The 23,308-nt window shown below is 61.0% G+C and overlaps 1 protein-coding gene across 1 annotated transcript; it reads right to left on the bottom strand.

Annotated features, from left to right (window-relative positions):
* Positions 1 to 993: 993 nt before the first annotated feature.
* LOC127485353 (protein Aster-A-like) lies at positions 994 to 22,386 on the bottom strand (the record flags this gene model as incomplete). The annotated part of the gene is given in 16 exon segments (XM_070062493.2): positions 994 to 5,950; positions 8,713 to 8,855; positions 8,946 to 9,064; positions 9,917 to 10,060; positions 10,696 to 10,894; positions 11,268 to 11,421; positions 11,571 to 11,683; positions 12,288 to 12,368; positions 12,913 to 12,959; positions 12,962 to 13,007; positions 13,116 to 13,219; positions 13,315 to 13,399; positions 13,656 to 13,676; positions 13,758 to 13,968; positions 21,148 to 21,438; positions 22,100 to 22,386. Coding segments are annotated over 16 exon segments (2,055 nt in total), but the record flags the coding sequence as incomplete, so codon positions are not given.
* Positions 22,387 to 23,308: the final 922 nt, after the last annotated feature.

Genomic DNA, 23,308 nt, shown 5'->3' with positions numbered 1-23,308 from the left:
GCACCACAGTGCCGGCCCTGCCTCGTATTTTTAATATGCGTCCTTTTCTGTTTGAATGATGACACTACATTTTTTATTATTGCATTTGAATGGATTTTAGTCTTTTTTCAGAGATCCAGCCACTGGAGGGAGGAGCCTGCTGTGTATAAGATACTGTGCTCATCTGAAGCTGAAGGTAAACTCACAGGTGCTGAGCGGAACGGGAATGTCCTCTGTGCTGTTACTCTCACCCGCGGAACTTCACAGACCTGCGTAATGCCAGCACCCAGGACATCTGGGGAATGTGTAAACATGCCTCATGATCTCCCAGCTGACTTCCTGGTGCACCTCAGGTCCCTCCTGCGTTGGCTCTATCTTCAGTTTGGCACCGGTGATGGTTCCTGCACAGATCTGTCCTCACTGAATTGGAGAATAAATGACATAAAGTGACACAGGGAGAGGCAGCTTCGGTCCTTTTCCTGTCGAGGAAAACATCTCTGCACAAACTAATAGAGATGAAGGCATCAGCAAGATTGGGTCACCTGGGCCGTGCTCCTTTATAGCACTTTGCAGAGAGTGATGGGGAAATTCGAAGGGGAAATGAAGATGCTCAGCCTGATCAGGCCACGGTAAGCAGCCGGGTCCCCATGTTGTTGTACCCGGATGTCCGGCAGTGGTGGTGCCAATTATACTGCTCAGTGCTTGGCAGCTAGCATTCCCCTCTCTTCCCCGCCCCCTCCTGCCCTTCCTGCCTCCCTCCCACTTCTCTCTCTCTCTCCCTCTCTCTCCCTCCCTCCTCTCCTGTTTCACCTACACATTCTTCCCGTTTTCCACACTCTCCCACTCTGCTTCGTAGGGCAGGCATGAGCTGTCCTCAGAAAGAACCCTCAGTATCTTGGGAAGCCTCTGTCTTAGGTGAGGCTTCTAGATGGTCTCCAGATAAAGGGAGGCCCCTGTCCTCCCAAAAGGAGGTGGCGACCACATCTATTAGCCCAGTAGCATCGAGTGCAAATATTTTCTTTTCTTTTTTTAGAATTATTTATTTATTTGAAAGTCAGAGTTACATAGAGAAGGAGAGGGAGAGAGAGGGAGAGAGAGAGAGAGAGAGAGAGAGAGAGAGAGAGAGAGAGAGGTCTTCCATCCACTGGTTCACTTCCCAGTTGGCCACAATGGCCGGAGCTGTGCTGATCTGAAGGCAGGAGCCAGGATCTTCTTCCAGGTCTCCCACATGTGTGCAGGGGCCCAAGGACTTGGGCCATCTTCTACTGCTTTCCCAGGCCATAGCAGAGAGCTGGATCAGAAGTGGAGCAGCCGGGACTGGAACCAGCGGCCATATGGGATGCCGGCACTGCAGGTTGGCAGCTTTACTCACTACGTCACAGCGCCAGCCCCTCAAGTATTTTCAAATGCATCCACTGAAATACATCCCAGATCTCAAGGTGCAACTCGTTCCGTATCAGGCGCTGACTTCAGTGTGACAGACCTGCCAGGGCCGTGAATTGAATGCAGAATAGGAGTGCAGAAGCTCTACTGCATTATAACTGCACCTCGTCAGTAGTTTTCTTTTCTTTTTTTTTTTTTTTTTTTATTTTTGACAGGCAGAGTGGACAGTGAGAGAGAGAGACAGAGAGAGAAAGGTCTTCCTTTGCCGTTGGTTCACCCTCCAATGGCCGCCGCTGCAGCCGGCGCACCGCGCTGATCCGATGGCAGGAGCCAGGATCCAGGTGCTTTTCCTGGTCTCCCATGGGGTGCAGGGCCCAAGCACCTGGGCCATCCTCCACTGCACTCCCTGGCCATAGCAGAGAGCTGGCCTGGAAGAGGGGCAACCGGGACAGAATCCGGCGCCCCGACCGGGACTAGAACCCGGTGTGCCGGCGCCGCAAGGTGGAGGATTAGCCTATTGAGCCACGGCGCCGGCTAAGTAGTTTTCAGCGAAGCCTGCTCTCTTGCTGCAGGGTGAGAATGCCTTAAACAAGGGAGCTTTCTGGCTTTGCTAACATTCTCTGAGTTCCTTTATTTTAAAGTCTGTTTTCTTTAGCTATTCTATGGAGGTTACAGAAAACTAACCAATTATACAGTCCTTAAAGTTGCTATTTCTCATGTATTTTTCAAGTTCAAGAGCCTTTGTTACCCCCATACATATGTAGCTCATCTCATTCACCACAGGCGAGAGTTCCAGTAACTGTGATCCTGCAGCATATTGGGGGAAATCAACCCTGGACTGCAGCCAGCAAGTGGGCCCTTGTCCTCTGATGGATTGATGGGTGATCTAATTCTATTTGTTTTTTAAATATTTATTTATTTGAAAGGCAGAGTTAGAGAAAGAGAGAGAGACAGAATCTTCCATCTGCTGATTCACTTCCCAAATGGCCCAGTGGCCAAGGCTGGGTCTGGCTGAAGCCAGGAGCCTAGAACTCCATATGGGTCTCTAATGTGAGTGCTGGGGCCCAAGCACTTGGGCCATCTGTGGTATGGGAGACAGGGGTGGTGGGAGCACCAGTAAAGACCCCGTGCAAACTGGGGCTTGAACACAGGCTACCTCTGAGAGGCAGGAAATGCACCTGAATTTTTTCTCAATGAGGACGAGGAACACTATCCACCCGATTCTGTGATTAGTAACTGTGGTCACTTCAGGGATTCTGTTGCTCTGGCTGGACACCACAGACTGGGCCATTTATGAAGAACAGAGGTTGGTCTGGCTCCCAGGTCTGGAGGCTGGGCAGGCCCAGAGTGTGCACTGGCGACTGCTCACCAACTGACCTTTTCCCTGTGTCATGGTGGCAGGCATCATGCGGCGAGATGGAGCAAGTCAGAGAGAGAGTTTGCTGTTATTGTAAAGTCCCTCCCTGGAGAGCCCACGGCTCTCTCAGTCCCTGGCTCCCTCAGTCCACGAGCGAATTAAGACGTTCAAGAAGGCAGAATCTCATGGCCCACGCACCTCTCCATGACGCACCTGTCAGACACCATGAACACATGACTTAGGGGACTGTGTGTCCAATGCATGGAATCTGGAGGACACAGTCCCCATCACTCTCGCTGAGTCCGCCACGATCCCTCCTCTGGACCACGGCCTCAGCCTCCTGACAGCTCTCCTCGCTTGTGGGCTCGCCCCCAGCTACCCATCGCTCATCCCCAACTCTCAGGAGGGGGCAGCTTTCTCCTGGCTTCCTTCAAAGCCTGCACAGCCTCTGCTCTGTCCTCTCTCTGAGCCCCCTCCTCTCCTTGACTCCGTTCCATCCCCGTTGGCTTCAAGGACCATTCCCTGAGGGCACCAAGCGGCCCTCCTCAGGCCTTTGCCGTGACTGGATTGCCCTTCCACTGACTAACTCTGTGGCTCACTCAACTGCCGCCTTCTAGACTTCACTTAAATCTCACCTTAGTGAGGCTTGCCCTGTCCATTCAGTGTGAAACCTGAAACCCATGCTTCTCCCCATCCCCAAACTCAATTCCCCATGAGTTGCTTTGTTCTCTATGGCACTGGTTACTGCTGATCTAAGAAATAATCTACTTCTTGATTACGTTACTTGCTTGTGCTCTCCCCTCCAAATAGGATGTAGGCACGATTAAGGCAGGAAGTTTTCCTTTCTGTAATCGATGCTGCACTTAAAATTGTCCCAAGCGCATCCTCGGTACTCAGTAAGTTGGCTAATGGATAAATGAGTGCCTGAGCGGTGTTCTGCATGTTATCTGGAGTTTCACTAGAAACTGAATTTACTGGGGCTGGCGCTGTGGCTCACTTGGTTAATCCTCTGCCTGCGGCGCCGGCATCCCATGTAGGTCCTGGGTTCTAGTCTTGGTTGCTCCTCTTCCAGTCCAGCTCTCTGCTGTGGCACAGGAAGGCAGTGGAGGATGGCCCAAGTGCTTGGCACCTTCCCCTGCATGGGAGACCGGGAGGAAGCACCTGGCTCCTGGCTTCGGATTGGTGTAGCGCCGGCCGTAGTGGCCATTTTGGGGGTGAACCAATGGAAAAAGGAAGACCTTTCTCTCTGTCTCTCTCTCTCTCACTGTCTAACTCTATCTGTCAAATAAAAAAACAAAACTAAATTTACTGTATTTTGGCAAAGCCAGTCAAATCTGTTTATTTAGACCAAGTGGCCAGGATGGTTCTGGTCCTGTTTCAGTCACCTACTTCCGTTTTCTGTCAGCTTCTCGCCATCGCCTTTGTCAGCCCCTCTGTTCCAGCTCATGGTTTCGCCTTTGAGTCATTGCAGAACCATTTAAGCTGTCACTGGGTACGGGCACTGTGCAGAGCCTGCCAGGTTACCCAAAGGGAACGAGCTGGAAAAGCTCTTAGGGGGAGGTGCGAAGCCAGCCTACTGGGAAATGGGTGTGGCATATCCACAATGGTTTCATCAGAGTCAAAGCCAACCCTGACTCCGCAGTCTGAAGAGCGGCTGCCTACTCGAGTGAAGGCGACTGTGGAATCTGTGGCAGGTGGGCCAGAAAACAGGACACCGGACGGAGTAGCTCTCCGTTGCTGTCCATCAAGACCCCAGGATTTCAGCCGAGGGGTGGTTCCTGGCTCAAAGGGAGGTTTTAAAATTGGCTGGGGCGGAAGTCGCCCGCGACTCGGGGCAGATGCATTAGGGGCTGATGCGGCCAAGGCTGGAACCCCTGCTTTCTTCTTGTCACAAAACGGTGCAGTGGCCGGGATGCACCCGTCTTTGAACAGCCCGCGACCTCCTGGTTCACTTTTAAAATCCGGCAGTACCAGGTTGATCCCTTAGCAGCACAGCACGACCTTTTCGTGGGAAAAGCTGAATGGTTGGGGGCAAGTGACCTGACTTTCTGTCTCTTTTCTCCCACGATGAGTTTTCTTTTTTTAATTTTTGTTTTTAATTTAGCCTAAGCTTCCTGGTTTTCCCTTATCTACAATAAGGGGCCTGGCCACAGCCCCTGACATTCCATCCGACACGTGCCTACCCTTTCAGGTGCTGGCACGAGGGGCTCATCGTCCTGCAGGCAGACGCAGAAGGACGAGGGAGGGGAAGAGTAGCTTCTCTGCAAACAACCACAGGACCAATATGGCCACCACCAATTACGCCTCGCTGTATCTAATGGACGTCGGATCTGTGCTTTATTCTGAGGACCGGCTGAGAGGAGGCCGCACGTGTTCCAGGTCAGAAGTTCCAGGCTCAGAGCAGACGCCTTCAGAGAGCTCATGCCTGAGGGTGAAGTAGAAGCCATCTTCCAAGGATTTTCTGGGGTGGACGGGAGAGGTTTGGGGAAAGGTAGTGGGGTACCAAGAAGCCACTTGCATTCCTGATTGTTGAAAACAATAACGTACTAGTGTAGGCCCAAAGAGGATAAGGAGTTAAAGAATACGAAGGGGCTGCTGTTGTGGTGTAGCGCATAAAGCTGCCTCCTGGGACGACGATGCCAGCATCCCACATGGACAACGGCGGAGTCCCCGTTGCTCCACTTCCCGTCCAGCTCCCTGCTGATGTACTTGGGAAAAGCAACAGAAGAGGGCCCAGGAGCTTGGGCCCCTGCCACCCATGTGGGAGACCTAGAAGAAGCTCCTGGCTCCTGGCCTCAGTATGGCCCAGCCTTAGGGCCATTGCAGCCATCTGGGGAATGAACCAGGGGATGGAAGCTCACTCATTCGCTCTGTCTCTCCCTTTCTTAGTGTAACTTCGACTTTCAAATGAATAAATCTTTTAAAATATATTTTAAAAATTGGCTGGGGCTGCTGAGCATAAAACCAGGTGGACTGGTGGCCTTGGTAGGGGGTGTCTGCTCCGGCTGGCCTGGCCCTGGCGAATGGGGGAAGCTCACAGGGGGTCACCATGGAGACCTGAAGGTGGGTGCCTGTGAGTGGGGATTGGCTTCCATGTGGCTTACCAAATCACACTTGGCCGAGTCCACAGACTCTGTGCAGCAGAGTCTGGCTGCACTGGTGACAGTGACCGCAGAGGCCATGCCGAGCTCACTGGTGAAGACGGGAATTTGTGGCAGCGACTAAAGGAATCTGTAAGGAAAAGAGAGGGACTCCATATCCATAGGGGTGGAGGACTCAGTTCTGCGGGTGGTAGACTTGGAGAAAACGGAAACAGCTGCTTTCTCCTCTGGTCTTCGGTTGTCCATCAGAACACATCCGAGTTTTAATTTCTCCTGACAGTAAGATACTTTGAAGATCAGAGTAAAGACTTGTAGCGAAAAGACCAGAATTCAAATGGGCTCTATTTCCACTTGAAAGTGGAATTCTTAACAAAAATACTGAACTTCAAGAAAGAAATGGCCAGAACAGCAAAAAGAAAAAAAAAATAAGGATTGAGTGTCTCATCCCATCATTTCAGGATCAGCATATGGCGTGGGGTTGGTACAGGGGCAGAGGAATTTTGTTAACAGAGCCCGCATCTGGCAGGAGTGGGTGGAGAATTTCTGTTTGACAGCACATCTGTAGCCTTCCTCCCTTCCTCTCCTCTGTCTTCAGTGGGGTTGGAGAACTGGACCAATGGCCTTCAGGAACTTTTCCTTGGCTAAACTTTCTGAACCCATTGTGGCTGGATCCCAAAGTCCCTGCACCACTCTCCTAAAGAGGCAGGAGCCGGCTGGTGCCGCGGCTCACTAGGCTAATCCTCCGCCTTGTGGCGCCGGCACCCTGGGTTCTAGTCCCAGTTGGGGCACTGGATTCTGTCCTGGTTGCTCCTCTTCCAGTCCAGTTCTCTGCTGTGGCCCAGGAGTGATGGAAGATGGCCCAAGTGCTTGGGCCCTGCACCCCATGGGAGACCAGGATAAGCACCTGGCTCCTCGCTTCGGATCAGCGCAGCGCACCTGCCATAGCGGCCACTTTGGGGGTGAACCAACGGAAGGAAGACCTTTCTCTCACTCTCTCTCTCTCACTATCTAACTCTGCCTGTCAAAACAAAACAAAACAAAACAAAACAACAACAACAAAAACAAGAGGCAGGAGCCCCCCAGCAGGGCCGGCTCCATGAGCTGGGGAAGGCACGACTTCTGACGCCTGAGCTCACAGGGGACAACTTCGCCTTCTTACTCCCGGTGGCTCCCGGGTGGTTGGAAGGAATGCAGGTTTCCTGCAGAGGCCCAGGCCCCCAGAGCAAGGAAAAAGCATCGGGTCGCTTCCCCAGACGATGCTGATGGCACACTCCATTGCCTGCATGTGATGGGCGCTTCTACGCTTGGGTCACTATTTGGCCGTCCTCCATCTTCGGCTGTCCCTTCCTCCTCCCCAGGGCTCGCTCAGTCTTCTTTGGGCTGGCATCTAGGTACTCTGGATGGAACGGAGCTCATGGGGGGAACTTCTTTCTCGCCGGGGTGGTGATGCAGGAGGGTCAGGTTGCACCCTGGATGAGAGATCTTAGCTGTCCGGAATGGCCAAGCCTCTTGGAGTTCCCAGTGCCCAGTGCTGGCTCCATCTGAGAGTCCTGCCCAACACTGAGGAGCTTGGAGCCTCCTGGATCGCATAAGCTAAGCAGCGAGACAGAAACCCCGGTGGAAGACAGGCCAGGGAGCGGTGCAGCAGCTGCCGGGTGGGCATGGCCAGTCAGGGGGACCTGGAGCGCGGTGGCCCCGGGAGGCGGGTATGAAGCTCGCCGAGGCCGTTGCCCGTGGACAGCAGCTGCGTGCGCCGTGGGGTCCCTTGGCGCGGAGTCCGGAACCTCAGAGCGGTGTCCTGGCTGCCAACTCCGAGGCGAGGCACAGCGCTCAGCCCCAGGCGGGTGAGGGAAGGGTGCGCGAGCCAAGGGCGCGAAGACATCGCAACGGAGGCCCAAGGGCGAGGTCCAACGGCCCAACCCCTGCTGGCCTCGCGCGCTTCGCGCCTGCTCTCGCTTGGTGGCGGGCGTTTGGCACCGAGCGGGCCCCCGCCGTAGGTGGCGACCGACCAGGTCTGCAGGGGCTTGCCCAGCACCGGCCCCCGGGGGCAGGAGCGTCTGTCACCTCTGCCTGTGAGTCCGTCAGCCCTTGTCACGAAGACCCTACCCGAAGGCAGAGAGGCGGGAGCAACCTTGATTCTCCCGGGAGAGGAGCTGGACTACGGGAAGGGGGTGGGGCAGGGGAGAGGGGCTGCTGACCACATCCAGGGCTGGCAGGCGGGTTCTCTTCACTGCTCGCTGCAAGTTTGGTTTTTAAAAAGGCGTGTGAGCCTTAGAACCCTTCCCCCCGGCCTGACAGCTGGTAGTGGCCCTAAAAGGACTTCTTGTCCCAGGCGCTCAGACTCCAGAGCTCCCGAATATAACCGTTTGAGCCACGGTGTCTCCCTGTGTCATGGACGCGTCGTGAATTGATGCTTTCTATGGTCTTCGGGATACTGTGCACCAGGCATCCCTGTAGTGGGCACAGGCACTGCCTGCTGGGAGGCCGTGTTTACAGAGCCCGAGATCAAAGCCCTCCCGCCCGCTTCCCAGCTGTGCCGCTTCCCAGCTGTGCCGGGGCTGCAGAGGGCCCCCAGCCCCGCCCCACGCTGTGCCCTAGTCCTTATTGCCACGGCACGCCCTGCACCGGCACCAGTGCTAACTGGTTCCCCAGCAGAACACGAGCTCCCCAGGGACAGGGTCTGTCTGGTCTCCCCCAGCGCTGGGCGCACACAAGATGCTTGGCAGCCGATGAACGCGTGTTCACTCTCACCCGGGGTCCCTCCCTCTCTCCCGGTTCAACACCGCCCTCTGCGGGGATGAGGAGGGGAGGGGTCCCAGAGTCCAGGGGCCCCGGGGCCCAGCACTTCCGCTCTTGGGGTGGGGGGTGGGGGGAGGGGCGGGCGCGGCTCACCGGAGCCGGGCCTTGTTCCGGGCCAGGCCCAGGATGCAGTAGCGATGGGCGGTGTGGAAGTAGTCCTGGTAGGGGATGCCGTGAGTTAGCACCTCTGAGTCCACCACGCAGCCGCCAGCCTGCGGGCCGCGCCGGAACAGCGTCTGTGGGGCGAGGGCAGAGGGGTCAGGACCTCCCGCGCCGCAGTCCTACCTGCCTGCTCTCCCTCCCCGACCCGGCCCCGCCCGGCCCACCTGTGTCTCCACCACAGAGGCGCTCTTGGGGCCCAGTGGGTTGCTGATGGGGATGGTGTAAGTCAGCACCCGGCGCTGGTGGCACTTGTTGTCCCCGCTCCAGGGGCTCAGGGTCACGTCTGGGGGCGGACGGGAGGAGCAGAGTGAGGTGGCCGTTCCCCAGTGCTGTGCCCGCGTGCTGCGGTTTCCACTCTCTGGGGCGTGCGTCCCAGACCCCACCTCTGGTCCCGCCTTGCCCTCTGCACCACCTGCCTGCCAGGAGCCTGAAACCTGAGATGCAGCCTCAGTTTCCCCCCTTGGGACCAGTCCTGGCTCCGCTCCTGAGCACCTGACCCAGGGACCTGCCACCCCCCTACACACTTTACCTGGAAGCCCCCAGCTTCCCCTCGCTTCCCGGCCCCACATGCGCATTGCTATCTCCCTAGACCTGCCCCTCTGAGACCCTCTCCCAGGGATGGCCCCACTGGAGCCCTGGCCCTACCTCCCCTGCTGTCGGCTGCTCCCAGCTCTCCTGAGCGCTGCTCCTGCCCAGCCGCCCACCCCCACCCCCGCCCCGGGGTGCCTGGCCTTGGTCTCCACATCTGGTTCAGAAGTAGCTTGGTGAAGCCTGACCCTAAGCCTTTTCTTTCTAGAATATTCTATGGCTTCCAGGACACCAAGCACTCTTGCTTTTCCAATTGGTCCCTCTGCTGCTTCCGCACCAGGGCTGCAGCCTCACCCACAGCACGCTACAGGGCTGGCCCCAAGGGGCCTCTCCAGCGTCTGCCTCCAGCCCCAGGGCCTTTGCACGCCTGCTGCTCCTCTGCACACCCCCTCCCGTTGCCCAGCAGGACCGTCACCATGGGCCCCGTCACTGAAGCAAGCTCGGAACCCCACCCTCCCAGCAGGGAGGAGGCAGCGCCACACCGCGCAGCAGTGCCCACGCCCCGCAGCAGTGCCCCGGGCCCCTCCGCCGGGCCCCGCCCCCTGACCTGTGAACTTGCACTGCTGCAGGAAGCCCTGGAGAAAGGGCGAGTCTGAGAACAGCATCTGCTGCAGCCGCTCAGCACCCACGTGGAAGACGGAGTTGATGAGGAGCCGGCCCGAGAGGTCGGGCAGCAGGGCGGCCAGGTCGGCTGGGGGCCAGCAAGGGACGGGCGTTGGCGGTGGAGGGGCAGACCCGGCTCCCCGCCACCCGCCAGGGCCCAGCCACTGGCGCCACGGCCCGGCTCTGGGAGCAGCACACACCCCCAGGCCCAGCCAATGGGAGTCGCGGTGATGACGGGGTGGGCGTGAGCGCCTTTGCGGCTCTCAGGCACTGATTGGCTCATTCTCCAAGTCGGACCAATAGGAGCCAAGCCCGGGGCGGCTGCCGCAGGCACTGGGAGAAGCTTGCTGGGTCGGTGCTAGGTGTGCCTGGGGCCAGGCTGTGGCCTCTCAGCCTGACACAGGTGCAGCACCCATTTACACGTGGCAACGCGACAACCCCATCGTCACGGCTAACATCATTTTTCAATGAGGAAGACAAGGACCAGAGAGGAGACCGGGATTTGAACCCAGGCCCCTGCCCTCCCAGGTCTACGTCTTATTCACCCTGGCAGCTGTGTGCCTGACAGTTTGACAGACTTCCACCTGGGTGGCTGGAGTTGGACAAGTCCGCCCCTCCACCCCACTCCCGCGCCCCAGCCCTTGGGGTTTCAGCCTCCTGAGCTGGCGGAGGGAGCGACGTCACCGGTGTGAGCGACGTCGCCGGTAATGGAAGCAGCCTCACCTTCCTCCCCGGTGGATGAGGAGGAGTTACTGGTGTCCGTCAGGAGCTCCTCACTGGGCAGCAGGTCCAAGGGGCCCAGGGAGGCAGGCCCGTTGGGCGGGGTGGGCTCTGTGCTCGGGGGTTCCGCCAGCGGAGTGGCAGTCTGGCTGGACGGGGCGTCTGGCTGGCTGTCCGTCGGCTCTTCCTTGTCCTCCTCTGCCTGCAGAGAGAGGCCTCGTCCAGCCTTGCCCACCTGCGTCCCGGCCGAGGGCCCTGTGCCTCCCCGGGCAGGGACTCACAGCTGAGCCCACCGGGTGAGGGCTCCCCTTGGTCCCTACCTCGCCTCTCATTTTAGATACTTGCACGTGAGGCTTTCTTGCCTGCCCTGGCTGTCTGTCCTGTGCGTACCGCATCCATCGCCCCACCTCCTGCCCCTTTTGCTTCTTCACTCGGCCCATCTCTGACCTGTTCCTCCACCCCCACCCTCCTCACCCCCCAGCCCACTCCCTGCCCCCCCGCCCACCTCCCCTCCTGCTCACAACCTTCTGTCTGTCCCTGTCTCCCACTCTGGCCCCAGCATCCTCTCTGCTCACCCCATGGTCGGCATCGCTGCTGGCGTGGGAAAGGTTGGGGGTGACGCGGCCTCGGCGCGAACCCACAGGGCTTGGTTCCTGGCTGCGGTCAGCAGCCCCTGTGGTCAGGGCGATGTCGCTCAAGGCAATCACATCTCCCACCTCCTTGGGGCTGCTGTAGAAAGGACGTGGAAGCCCTGCTGGATGCTTGCGACCCCCCCCCCAACCTTCCAGGGTCTCCCAGACCTTGGACACCCACCTCAGTCCACCCAGCACTGCAGGCAGCCCCTCCGGCTCTCCTCCGACCCCCAGCCTCTGACTCACCCGAGACCGTTCAGCTGCAAGGGGCAGACGTAGTCCTCGTCCTCGCTGGTGAGGCCCAGCTCCGAGCCGTAGCACTGATGCACCAGGTGCCAGAGCTCGCGGGGACTCAGCGTCTGGGCACGCAGGGGGTAGGGTTGGCCTCACTCCAGCAGGTGCCCCACCATCCCTGAGCCGCAGCAGTTCCTCTGGCTACCACCAGGGGGCAGCCTGAGCATGACTTCTAGCGCCAGATCCAGTGCCCCCTCGCTACCCATCTGCTAGGAAGCCCCCTCCAGGCCTTGTGTCTGGGGCCTGATCTCCTGCACTGTCCCTCTCTCAGGCTCCTGAATGGGGTCCTCTGGCATTTTTGCTCCTGGGAACAGCCATGGCTGGAGCTACCCCTAGGGATAAGAGCCCCGACATGGCAGGACACCGGGCAGCATGGCACAGCTGGAGGAGCGGAGCCATGGCCGGCGGTGGCAGACCCGTGCAATGACGTCCGCCCTCCCTGTTTCCACCTGGGGGGTTCCCTTGCCCCAGCGCCGGGGACGAACCGTGAGTGGTTCACACCAATTCTCTGCCATGGACTCTGCTCAGGGGTCCGGGGCGGGAACCCTTGCCTGCCCCCTGGTGGCGGCTATGTAGGAAGCTGCAGGTGCCCAGGACCTGGTGCCCACAAAGAGCCGGGGTCCCCGGGGGGCCATTCCTCGCCCCAGCCCAGGCCTCACCCAAGGCTACCTTTTCCAGAAGCGCGTTCTGCCAGAGGCGGAAGATGAGGAGGAAGCAGCGGTCCCGGGCCCCAAAGGAGGTGAAGAAATGCTGTAGGGGAGAGAGGGGCATGGGCGGGCAGCTCCGTCCTCGGCCCCCAGCTACCTGACCCCTCTGTTCACTCCTCCCCGCATTCATTCTCCACCACGCAGATCCCGTGCCAGCCCTGAGCAGAGGGACGCCGGCTGGGGTCGCCGTGGTGACACTGTGGACAGTCCCGGCAGGGTCAGCCTGTGGTGGGTGGGGCTGCGATGCGGGGAGCCCTGGGCCCTGTCCTGGAGGTGACCCGCTGATCCACGCCTGGCCAGCGATACACAAAGAGACGTGTGCTGAGAAGTCCTGCTCCCCACTGCCCTGCCCCTTCCTCAGGGGTGACTTGGCCATCCTGTGACCACCAATCAGCATCCCGGGATGGGGGGGGGGGGTCGTGAGGGACGGGGAATCAGGACCCGGACACCAGGAGAATCTGATCGGTGTCCGTCCCGAGCAGAGTCTGGCAAAGCCGAGACACAGAGCAGGTGACAGCCCCAAGAGCAGCCCAGGGCGGGGCCCCGGGAGGGAGGAGGCGGGGTCAGTGCGGGCCCCTCCAGCCCACCTTCTCGCTCTCCGTACAGATCTGGATGGCGTTGGGGATCAGCTTGGCGTCTTCTCCTTCTTCAGACACGTCACCTCCTTCAGCTGGATGGAAATCTATGGGCGCAGGGAGAGGTCAGAGCGGCCGGAGCCCGGTCCACCCCGCCACACCGGCGCCGCCCCGCCACACCCGCGCCGCCCCGCCACACCCGCGCCGCCCCGCACCGTGGTCTCCCAGCGGAAGATGTTGCTGTAGAAGCAGATCCAGTTCTCAGAGAGATAGAGGCGGCCCTGGAGGAGGATCTCGCGCTGCAGGGCGCAGGAGTAATCTGAGAGCGAGGGGACAGACATGGGACACCCGAGTCAGCGGGCAGCAGCGCTGGGGGGCAGGGGGCCGCGGGTGGGCCTGGGGCGCTGGCCTCACCCACGATGAGCCGCTCGGCCTCCGGCAGCTTGCTGAACAGTTTCCGGAAGTCCTCCTTGCGCTGCTTGTAGGTGGGGCTCAGCATCTGCGGGGAGGGCACGCATGGGGGGCGGGGCGCACTGCAGCCCCGCCCCCACAAGCCCCGCCCCGGCGGCTCAGCGTCCAGCCCGCAGGATTGCTGCCCCTTCAGCCTCACCAGGTGGGGACAAAGAAGGGGCTCACGCAGCACCCGACAGCAGCACAGGGCAGGACAGGACCCCAGGTCTGCTCATCTCAGCTCGGCCCGCACCTGTCCCGGTCTCTCCCCCAGCCCCCAGCGCGCCCCCTCGCCCAACACTTACACTGTACCAGCTCTGCATCTTCTACAAGAGACAGAACGAGAGGCGGGATGAGTGCCTGACCGGGCCGCCAGTCCTCCCAGCCCCGGGCGCGCAGGCCCCCACCTTGCTGTTGCGGATGAAGTTCCGGCTGCCCAGGCTCTGGGTGCTGGGGGTCCCGGGCACTCCGCCCTTCTCCGAGGAGCTGTCCGACCCCTTCTCCACCATGGTGCCTGCTTCGGGCTCAGGCGGCGGCCGACTCGGGGGCAGGAGCTGCAGCCGCTTCCGCAGAGATGGAGAACTGCTTGGGGTGCTCCGGCCTGAGTGGGGGGTGGCGCTGGGGGCAGGGAGAGGATGGGGGCTGTTATGGGGGAAAACAGGCTGAGGTCTGGGTCAGGACCATTTCTCAAGGCCCACCTATCGGCCCGTCGATCCTCATCTGTCCATCTGTCCATCCACTCACACATGCCTCTGGCCACTCATCCCATTCACCCTACCCACCAGTCCCAGCCAACTGGTTCACCCATCTCTACCCATCATCCACCCACACACCCCGTCCACCTGCCCAGCCACCCACTCTGCGTCCCAGCCCAGCAGTGGAACCCACAGTACGTGTCCAAAGGGCTCTGCGCCTTGGTCACTTCATCTGTAACCCAGGGATGGCGAACACGGGGCCTCAGCTAGTTGTTTTCAGGGTTAAACAAATCAACCCTTGGGGAGTCCTTCTGGTAGGGCCTGATATGCAGCGAGGCTCCGCGATACCCGCCGCGGTTTATGAGCTCATTCCATCACTCACACCATGAACACGCACTGAGTAGCGGCTTCCCACTTAGTTGTCCGAGAAATTAAAAAAAAAAAAAAAAAAACACCTCAGCTTCTCTGTTGTTTCTTTTCCCACTTCTCGTTTCCAACCTAATCCCATCAACTTCGAGATCTATTCCCATTACTCTTATTACGCCCACTTCTTCCCGCCCCAGCTCCGTCCCCTCCCACCTGGCCCCTCCTCCCTGCTCCTGTCCCCCCCCCCCCCCCCGGCTGCTTCCCACCTGCAGCCGGAGGGGAGCCTGAGTTGGGTCAGGTCCTCCAGGCCCAGAGCTCTGTCCTGGACTGCACCTTGCTCCAGCTAAAAGCCAATGGATGTCCTAGGACTGGGACCCCCACCCCCAACGCCATGCCCTGCCCCCTCCACTCCACTCCAGCCATCCCTGCCTCGTGGAGCCTCCCCAGCTTCCATCCCAGGCCAAGGGCTCTGCATTTGCGGAACGTCCACCCACGCCCCGGCATAAGCGGCTCTTATTCACTTCCAACGCTCCTCCCTCCTGGTCACACCCCACACTCTGTGAACTCGTCCTGTCAGCTTATTCACTCTGCTTATTTCCTGCCTCAGACCGAGCGCTACAGGAGGTCTTGGTGGCCACTGTGTCCCCAGCACCCCGGGTTGCAGGCGGCACGTGGCAGGTGCACAATTAAACGTCAGTGACGCAAGTGCGCCCGAGCAGAGGCTCCTGCCCCTGGCGAGCTGAACAAACAGAACACTCCGGTGAGTGTACAAACACCAAGTGCAATCAGGGCCGCGGGCCGGCTGGCGGAAGCTTTGGAGGGACAGCCAGTGTTGACTCCTTATCAGGAACTGTGTATGATTAATTTTATTGTTCTGCAAACACCCCTGCGCACTCGATGCTATCGTCCCTGCCGCCATGGAGGAGGAAGCTGAACCAGGAACCAGTCGCTAGAGGACGCGTGGCCGGCTTACTGCAGGGCGGAATTCCAGTGCCGGGCCCCACATCCACCCTGGGGTGCGGGTGGGACTCCCCCAGCCACTCAGGGCACCCTGAGCTGGTCTCTCTCGCCTCCAAGCCTCAGCATCGGCCGTTCCGGGGCCCACGCCATCTTCTCTTCTTCTTTGCCTTGCAGATTCTTCCACGTTCTTCAAGACTCTTGCTCCCACGGCCCCTCCCTTCTCCGTGGCCCCCCGACAGCACACACATGCCAGCCCTGGTGACTCTGGCTGCCTCTGGTTCACAACGGGTCCGCTTCGTGCACACGTCTGTGGGCTCCCAGCTGGCAAGCCTTGGTGTCGTCGTGGTCACCACCCTGCCCCCTGCCCTGTTCTGGACACAGTGCAGCTCCTTTGCCTAACATGAGGGTACTTCAAAAAAAAAAGCTCTTGGAAAATGGAATTGAAAGATAAGTTTATTTTGGTGCAAAAAAACCTTTCAAATCCATGATTGCGAGGGAGCCTTCAAAAAGTTTATGAAAAATGCAGATGATGTGTACATGGCAACATTTTTGAGCAAAAATAAATGCATCCCTTCAATTCCATTTTCCCAAGAACTTTTGCAAAGTACTTGCTTACTTAGAAAACCAACTTGCAGAACCAAATAAATGAAGGCAAAAACTGAACCAATGATGGCGGGAGCCGCTGCTACTCCCAGGAGCCACCACAGCCGCTCAGCTTCCTCCCTGCCCCCACTGCCTGCTCGCCACCTGCAGCCAGGCTCTGCCCTCCATGGCCGCACCTCCCTCCAATAAAATAAAAAAGTCGAGGCAGGGCTACTCCTTCTCCATGCACACCCTCTGCTCTGGCTCTTGTCCTGAGTGTCCCCTCCGCCCCCAATGCTCTCCCTCCCACATGTCCACAGGGCTCCCTTAGGCCTCCAGGTATCAGAGGGGACTCCCCCAGCACCCACTCGCCCCTTCCTCCTTCTCTGCGGGCTCCCCTGGGCCCCTCTGTACCCCCTCGGTTCTCCCTGCACGGACTGGCCCCAGCACCTAGCACGGGGCCGGCATCTGCTGCTGCGACCAGAAGGAATGACGGACTTCCTCCCGGCCCCGCCCAGAGCTTGTGCTCCCCGAGGTGTGCACCTTGCGGCCTAGCACTAGCAGCTCTGGAGGGGGCAGCAGCAAGGGGCCTGGGCCCCGGGGGCCTGGCCGGCTTCCAGGCTCCATGTTGTCACTTCCTCCCGGTGTGACCCTGGCCCAGCGTTTGGACGGGCTCGTGCCTCAGTTTCCTCTTGTGTGCAATGGGAATACTAACGGTACCCAGCTCGTGGGGTTGCTCGGAGGGGAAAGGGAGGTGAGAGACCCGAAGCTCGGGGCCTAGAAGGTGCCCTGCAGGGATGGGTGGACAGAAGTGATGACCGGGCAAGTGGCTGGGCCACCTTCCCAGCCATGCGGAGCCAGCTAGCATGCAGAGCCTTCCCGGGCCCCAAGCGACCTCAGCAGCCATGATCAGCCTCCATGTACTGCCTGCCCCCTAACTCCAGTCACACACTGTCTAAAGGCCCAGGCCCTGGCCCTGGGGACACAGCAGCAAGCACCATGGGTGCAGTCCCCCGCCTGCAGGGTGGCAGACACAGACAGCCAGGAAGAAAACCCGGAAATGAGGGTGCTGACCGCAGACAGCGGCCGGCACAGCAAAGCAGCGCCACTCGGCCAGCAGCAGCCGCAGGAGGAAGCTGCTCCTACTGCACGTTCGGGGACCCGCCCTGCCCCCCCATGGCCCGGGTCAGAACCTGATGCCCGCGCCAGTCTGGGGACCACAGAGATAAAGGATGGACGTGGCTGCTGAAGTCCGAGTCAGCCAGGGCCTCGCTGGGCAAGGCTCGCGTGGGCTGAGCTCTGGGGACAAAGGACAGCTCTGGCAGAGTGGGAGAAGACCGTTCTGGGGCAGGAACATCAAGTTCAGGGCAGGGCCGGGCCTGGCAGGGCTGAAGAGGAGCAAGGTGGCTGTGGGGGCTGCAGGAGGAGCGCAGGGCACAGGAGTGTGGGCTTCACTCGGGGCCCAAGAAGGGGCGCACTGCAGCCTCCCTGGCCTCCCACATACCCGCCCAGCTCGTCTGAAGCCACAGTCTGCAGCAGGAAGCCTGAGGCCAGGGTCAAGCCCAGGGACAGAGCAGGGCTCGCACCCCTGGTTCTTGCAGGACAAAGGGGAAGTGCTCCAGGCCCTGGGGCTGCCGGACCTACCAGCCGACTGCAGCCCAGTGAGGGGAGGAGCCCAAGTGGCTGCAGAACCGTTATGGGGGGTGGGGGCTCAGTAAGAGATGGGGTTCTTGCACTGCAGACCCCCCCCCTTCCTGGCCCTTCACCCACTGCTGCCTCGGGGCAGACAGACAGACAGACACACACACACACACACAGCTCCTGAGGGTCACAGAAGCCCAGAGAACCCCAGATAAAATACACGCACACACGGGCCCACCCCAGTCTCAGCGGACAATGGCAGGCAACTCACAGACACAAAGGGAGGCACACACAGAAAACACAGCCCCCCCCCCCCGTGGGGGCAGGGGAGGGCGCCAGCGACCAGGTCAGCCCACACATGCCCAGGGTCCCTCTGCCCCCTTGGGGTCCACCATCTGGTGCGGAAGACAAGGCAGGAGCCAGTGCTGCAGCGGCAGGGAGGCGGTGGGAACCCTGCCACCCAGCCGTGAAGGGCTCGGAGCACCAGGGAGCTGTGCACACACCTGGAAGGCACAGCGGCCAGGTAACGGACCGGAACCGAGCACCGACATCATTACAAGCCCTCCCCGGGGCCAAAGGTCAGTAATTACTGCGGCCTCCACAGTCAAGCACCCAAGCACCGGGCAGGTTGTGGGGGGGGGGGGCAGGCTCACAGCCACGAGGGGCCTCTCCTCACACACAAAGAAAGTGGCAGAGGGTCTCGCGGCGGCCCACACCCGGCAGCCTCACAAGGGATACACACAGAAATGGAAACCCGGGGAGCCAGAGCCACACACACACGGCGCCTGGGACACACACAGATAACTCAACGTTTGCACACGAGGCTAACCTAGAGTTTCAAAAACCAATCACAGGCGCACACCCGGACACACCGCAAAGTCACAGCTGGACACGGACTGGTAACTTACACCCAGAGCCACAGGCGGAATTGGAGGTGACCGCGTGCGTGCACACACACACACACACACACACACACACACAGAGTCACCGAGGGCCACAGCCGCTACACACCCCCACATGGAACCAGCCACACACGCAGGGAGATACAGGAGACACAGGCACACAACCCCAGAGGGTGGGGGGCACGATCAGACACTCGCTGAGGGTGGCAGAGCCGCGGAAGGCAGCAGAGGGGGCCTGCACACGTGCACGGATCCGCACTACTGTACACAGGGACACACACGTCCAGCTGGAAACGCACTCGGGCACGCGGCCCTTGGGCCACGCAGGAGCCCCGCCCCCCGCAGCCCAGACCCACCAGGCCGGCGGGAGAGGGCCCAGCCGGCGGGGTGCTCGCCGACTTCCCCGCATCCCGGGCCGGCCTCCCAGGCAGAGGCCAGCAGTGCCTGCGCGCCCTCCCCGCAGGCGGCGCTGCCCGCAAGAGGAGCCCCCCGCCCGGCCCAGCCAGCCAGACCCCCGCCACCGCCACCCAGCGCCTCGCGGGCCCGCAAAGGCGACCCCCTCGGAGTCGCCCCTCGGGGGTTGCGCCCCAGGTGCCCCGCGCCGGCAGCCCAGACCTAGGCCCACGTGCGCCAGCGCTGGACCCAGCTCGGCCGCGCCGCCCCGCAGCCGCGCAGGCGCCCCCTCCCCGGCGCCCGGCCCTCAGCCCCCCGACGCCGGCGGCCCCGGTTCTTACTCGAACATGGATGCGGCGCGGCGGCGCCCCGGCCGCAGGGCAGGGCAGGGCAGGGCAGGGCAGGGCAGGGCCCGGCTGCGCGGGGCTGGGCTGCGCTGGGCGTCCCCGCAGGGCACCGGCCTCGCCTTCCGCGGCCGCCGCCCCCACCCGACCCCGCCGGCCGCACAAAAGGCCGGAGCCGCGGAGGCCGCCGCGGCGTCAGCGACTCCCCTTCCTCTCCCCGCCCCGCGCGTCACGGCGCCGCCCCCGCCCGCAGCAGCGCGCCCAGGGCGGCCGCGGCCTAGACGCCGACCGCTGGGCTGCGGGCCGAGCGGGCGCCGGAGACGCGGAGCCGGCGCGCACCAGGCTCCCGGGCCCTCCAGGAGACCCCCGCGAGGTTGGCGGCGGCGGGGACTGACCCCAGGCGTTGGGGCGCCCGGAGCTGGCGGGAAGGGATTTGGGGGTGCCGGGCCCGAGAGGATCCCGAGGCCTGGAACGTCCAGCCCTGGCAGCCAGACGGCGTCAGAATCCAGCACCCCCTTGGCTGTTGTCTGTGCCAGTCTCCCCGGGCCACCGCGCAGGGCCGCGCTCGCGGGTGGGAAGGGGCCTGCTGGGTTGCCTGGGGCCTGGTGGCTACGCAGTTGGGTGCCGCCCCCCTGCTCGGTGGCCGGGGCCCGTGGCCACTTGTGCGAGCCCAGGCACATGGGTCGTGGCCACTTGTGGGAGCCACTGGCTCCTTGCCCGGCCCCTGGGGTCGTGAGGCCCACCTCATAGCTCCTAGGTAGGCTGCCCCATTCCCATCGCGCCCTGGAGGGTGGCGGGCCCACGTGTCTGTCCCCCACCCTTCTCTTCCCCCCACACCTGCAGAATCTAAACTCTACCCGGCCCCCAGCCTCGCTGGACTCCCCCTGGCCTGGCCGGGCCTCCTTCCTCTCCCCGGTCTACTGCTCCCCTCCCCGCCCCCACAGCCTGTTCCCCACCTGCATCCACCCTCAGGCTCCGGCCAGCCTTACCCCAGCTCCTCCTCTGTCCCCGGCTCCCTTTGTATTTCCCCTTGCCTGTGTCTGCTTTTGAGATACCTTGACATTTCCGAGCAGGGCGTATCAATTTCACACGCGAGGACCAGGATGTTGGGGGGGGGGGGAGGGGCAGAGGCAGATATATCTCTTTTGTAAAGACAGAAACCATCAGAGCCACAGCCCACGGCCCCTTTTCTCCATGCTCCAACCCCCTTGCTGTCCCTGTGTAGCTTTACCGTGGGCTCTTGGGTCCGTGTGCTAACACTCCAGGATGCACCTGCCAGCCCTGCAGCCCGCCTCACAGGTCTTTCAGAAAGATCTGCCACCAGACTCCTGCTGGATGATTCTGCGGCTCGCTTTTCTCGGTCACCACGGGGTCTGAGGTTCTGGAGCTCAAACTCTAGTCCTAGGGCGTCCACTGCTGCTGGAGCCCACCACCCCGGCTGCTTCTCGTTCTGTCCTCGTTGGGCCTGTGGCCCCGAACGACCCAGTTCCTGTCTGCCTGGGCCAGAGGCCGTGTTGTGTTTTGCTTGCCTGTGAGCTACGGCAGGAAATGCTTTTTATCCCAGCCCACACTTCAACATGTACGTCACGCCGTGTTGCTTGCAGGAAACCGCACGGCCCCGCCATGCCTTGCCCGGGCTGCTGTTTTCAACTCTGTCCTGTTTCAGTTTGGAGACCAAGCGCTCCTTGCGCGGGGTCCTGACCCGCAGTGAGCGGGCCAAAGGCTGACTCATGGTCACCGCTACCCACGCACTCTCTCCTCGCTGCTGGTTTGCTGTGCTGCCACTCAGGCCCCCGTGGGGTGAGGCCACACGATATCCAACCTGCAGCCGGCTCGCCTGGACACGGAGAGCCCATCCAGGAGTCTGAGCTCCCAGAGACCCCCGCCTCTCCCGCCCCCCTGCCCTGGTCTCACCTGTCCTGGAACAGGCTGTCCAGGTCCGAGCTGCTCAGCCGCCCCGAGCGTCGCGGGGCCGGCGTGCAGGGGGGCGACTCCCCGTCACTGGATGGCGTGACGTGTATGGAGGGCACCTCCAGGAACCTCCAGGGCCCAGGGTCCAGGCTGATGGTCGCGCCATCCTGTGGCTGCCGCTCTGCAGGGACGACAGGTGGGTCCCGGATGCTGCTCTGGTCCCCTGGGGGCTCCCAGGGCAGTGGGGGCAGGAGCTCAGCCTTAGGGAGGGGCTCGGCCACAGTGGTGTGGACGCTGGGGGAGAAAGGCGAAGGTAAGAGGCCCTCGTCCAAGTCCCGTCAGCTCGCTGGTGATAAGCACGGTGTGGGAGGGAGCGAGGTCCGAGCGGAGGCCCCCTTCCGCCAGTACCCTCCTGGTAACTGCAGATCCTGGTACAGCATCCTTGGATGGCTGGGCAGGCCCAGCCCAGGACCTGCACACAGTAAGCGCTCACTCCCTGGCTGCTGCTATCCCTGGGCTCGTGGTGCCCTGGGCATTCTGTATACCCCCACCCAAGCCCAGCGTGCCCTCCACACGCAGGCCTGCGGGAGGCTGCTCAGGCGCGCAGACAGGCAGAGTCCCGGATTGGCTTCCCTGTGTGCTGGGCACCTGCTGCTCCCAAGACAAAGGGAGGGTGCCTGCTGCCGCCACCATCGCCACCTCCTCGGCCTGTAAGGAAGCCAGGCCGGCCGGCTCTGGTGGCTGTGGAAGTGGTGTTGGCGACCACTTGGGTCCGGGGAGGCCCAGCCAGAGCCCATCTGTCTGTCTGTCCTTTGTTAGAACAGCAAGGGCTTCTTGGTACCCAGCTGCCTGGAGGCTAAGGAAGCAGGGCCTGGGAGACCTGGGGAGAGTCCCTGTGGTGTGGGGGTGACCCTGAGCTTGGGAGCCAGGCCCCCTGGGACCCCGACAGCCCTACCTTAACGGCTTCCACTGCGGTAAGCATGGAGACCAGGCCCTGCCTTGCCCCGTGGCGTCCTGACCTTCAGGCCGGGGCGCATGCGTGGCTGGAGTCGTGTTACCCTCTGGCCAGCTGCTCCTGGGAGAAGGGACAGCGAGGGTGGGGATGAGGTGTGCGGCCAGCAGGAGGCTGCAGAGCCGCCCCTCCTGCCCCCCTGGACTGCCCAGTGGAGATGAGGGCTTCTCCTTCAGCGCCCTGCCCGAGGCGGCCCTGTCTGCCCAGAACGGCTCCTCCAAGTTCGGAGATCACCCCCAGGTGGCCCGGTTCCGGTCCTCATCTTCCCACCTTGTTCTCGGCAGCCCGGACCAGGGAGGCAGTGTCTGGTCTGTGGAAGTCAGCATGGCCCTCGGCTGAGGGCGGGCACTGTCCCTTGCTCCTCCATGTTTGTCACACTCGTGTGAGGGTTGACACACACCAAAGAGTGCCTAGATCAGCTATGATGTCTAACAGCAGAGTGAGCCCCAGGAACCCCAGCCCCGGTAGGAGCCCCGGGCCTGCCTCTGGGCCCTCGCCAGCCCCCACTGCCTCCGCTCCCCGAAGTCTCCGTCACCCTCCTCTTGACAACTTTTCCCTTATATATTTTTTGTTTGTGTTTGCTTTTTCTTTTTTTAATTTTTTTCTTTTTTCCCCTTTTAATACTTTTTAATCACATTGGTGTACATCCCTAAACAATATTATTTTGTTTTGTTTTGGTTTTGTTTGCTTTTGAGGTTTATTAAATTAAATCATACACCCTGTGTTATCTTCTGAGACTTGCTTTTTTTATTCATAATTTTTTTATCTTTTTAAAAAATATTTATGTTTTTGAAAGGCAGAGTTAGAGGAGGGGGGGAGGGAGGGGGAGAGAGAGAGAGAGAGAGAGAAAGAGAGAGAGATACCAGTCTTCCATTCACTGGTTCACTCCCCAGATGGCTGCAACAGCCAAGGCTGGACCAGGCTGAAACCAGGAGCCTGGGACTCCATCTGGGTCTCCCACGAGGGTGACAGGGCCCCAACACCCGGGCCACCTTTCGATGCTTTTCCCAGGCTGTTAGCAGGGAACTGGAGCGGGAGTGGAGCAGCCGGGACTAGAACCAGCGCTCGTATGGGACGCTGGGGTGCATGCGTTGGCTTACCCCGTGGTTGCTGTGCCACCACACAGGTCCCAGATTTGATCTGGTTTTTTTT

Source organism: Oryctolagus cuniculus, chromosome 18 (assembly GCF_051225735.1).
Source record: "Oryctolagus cuniculus isolate XC-2025 breed Fujian yellow rabbit chromosome 18, ASM5122573v1, whole genome shotgun sequence".
NCBI lineage: Eukaryota > Metazoa > Chordata > Mammalia > Lagomorpha > Leporidae > Oryctolagus > Oryctolagus cuniculus.
This window is presented reverse-complemented; position numbering and strand designations above follow the sequence as displayed.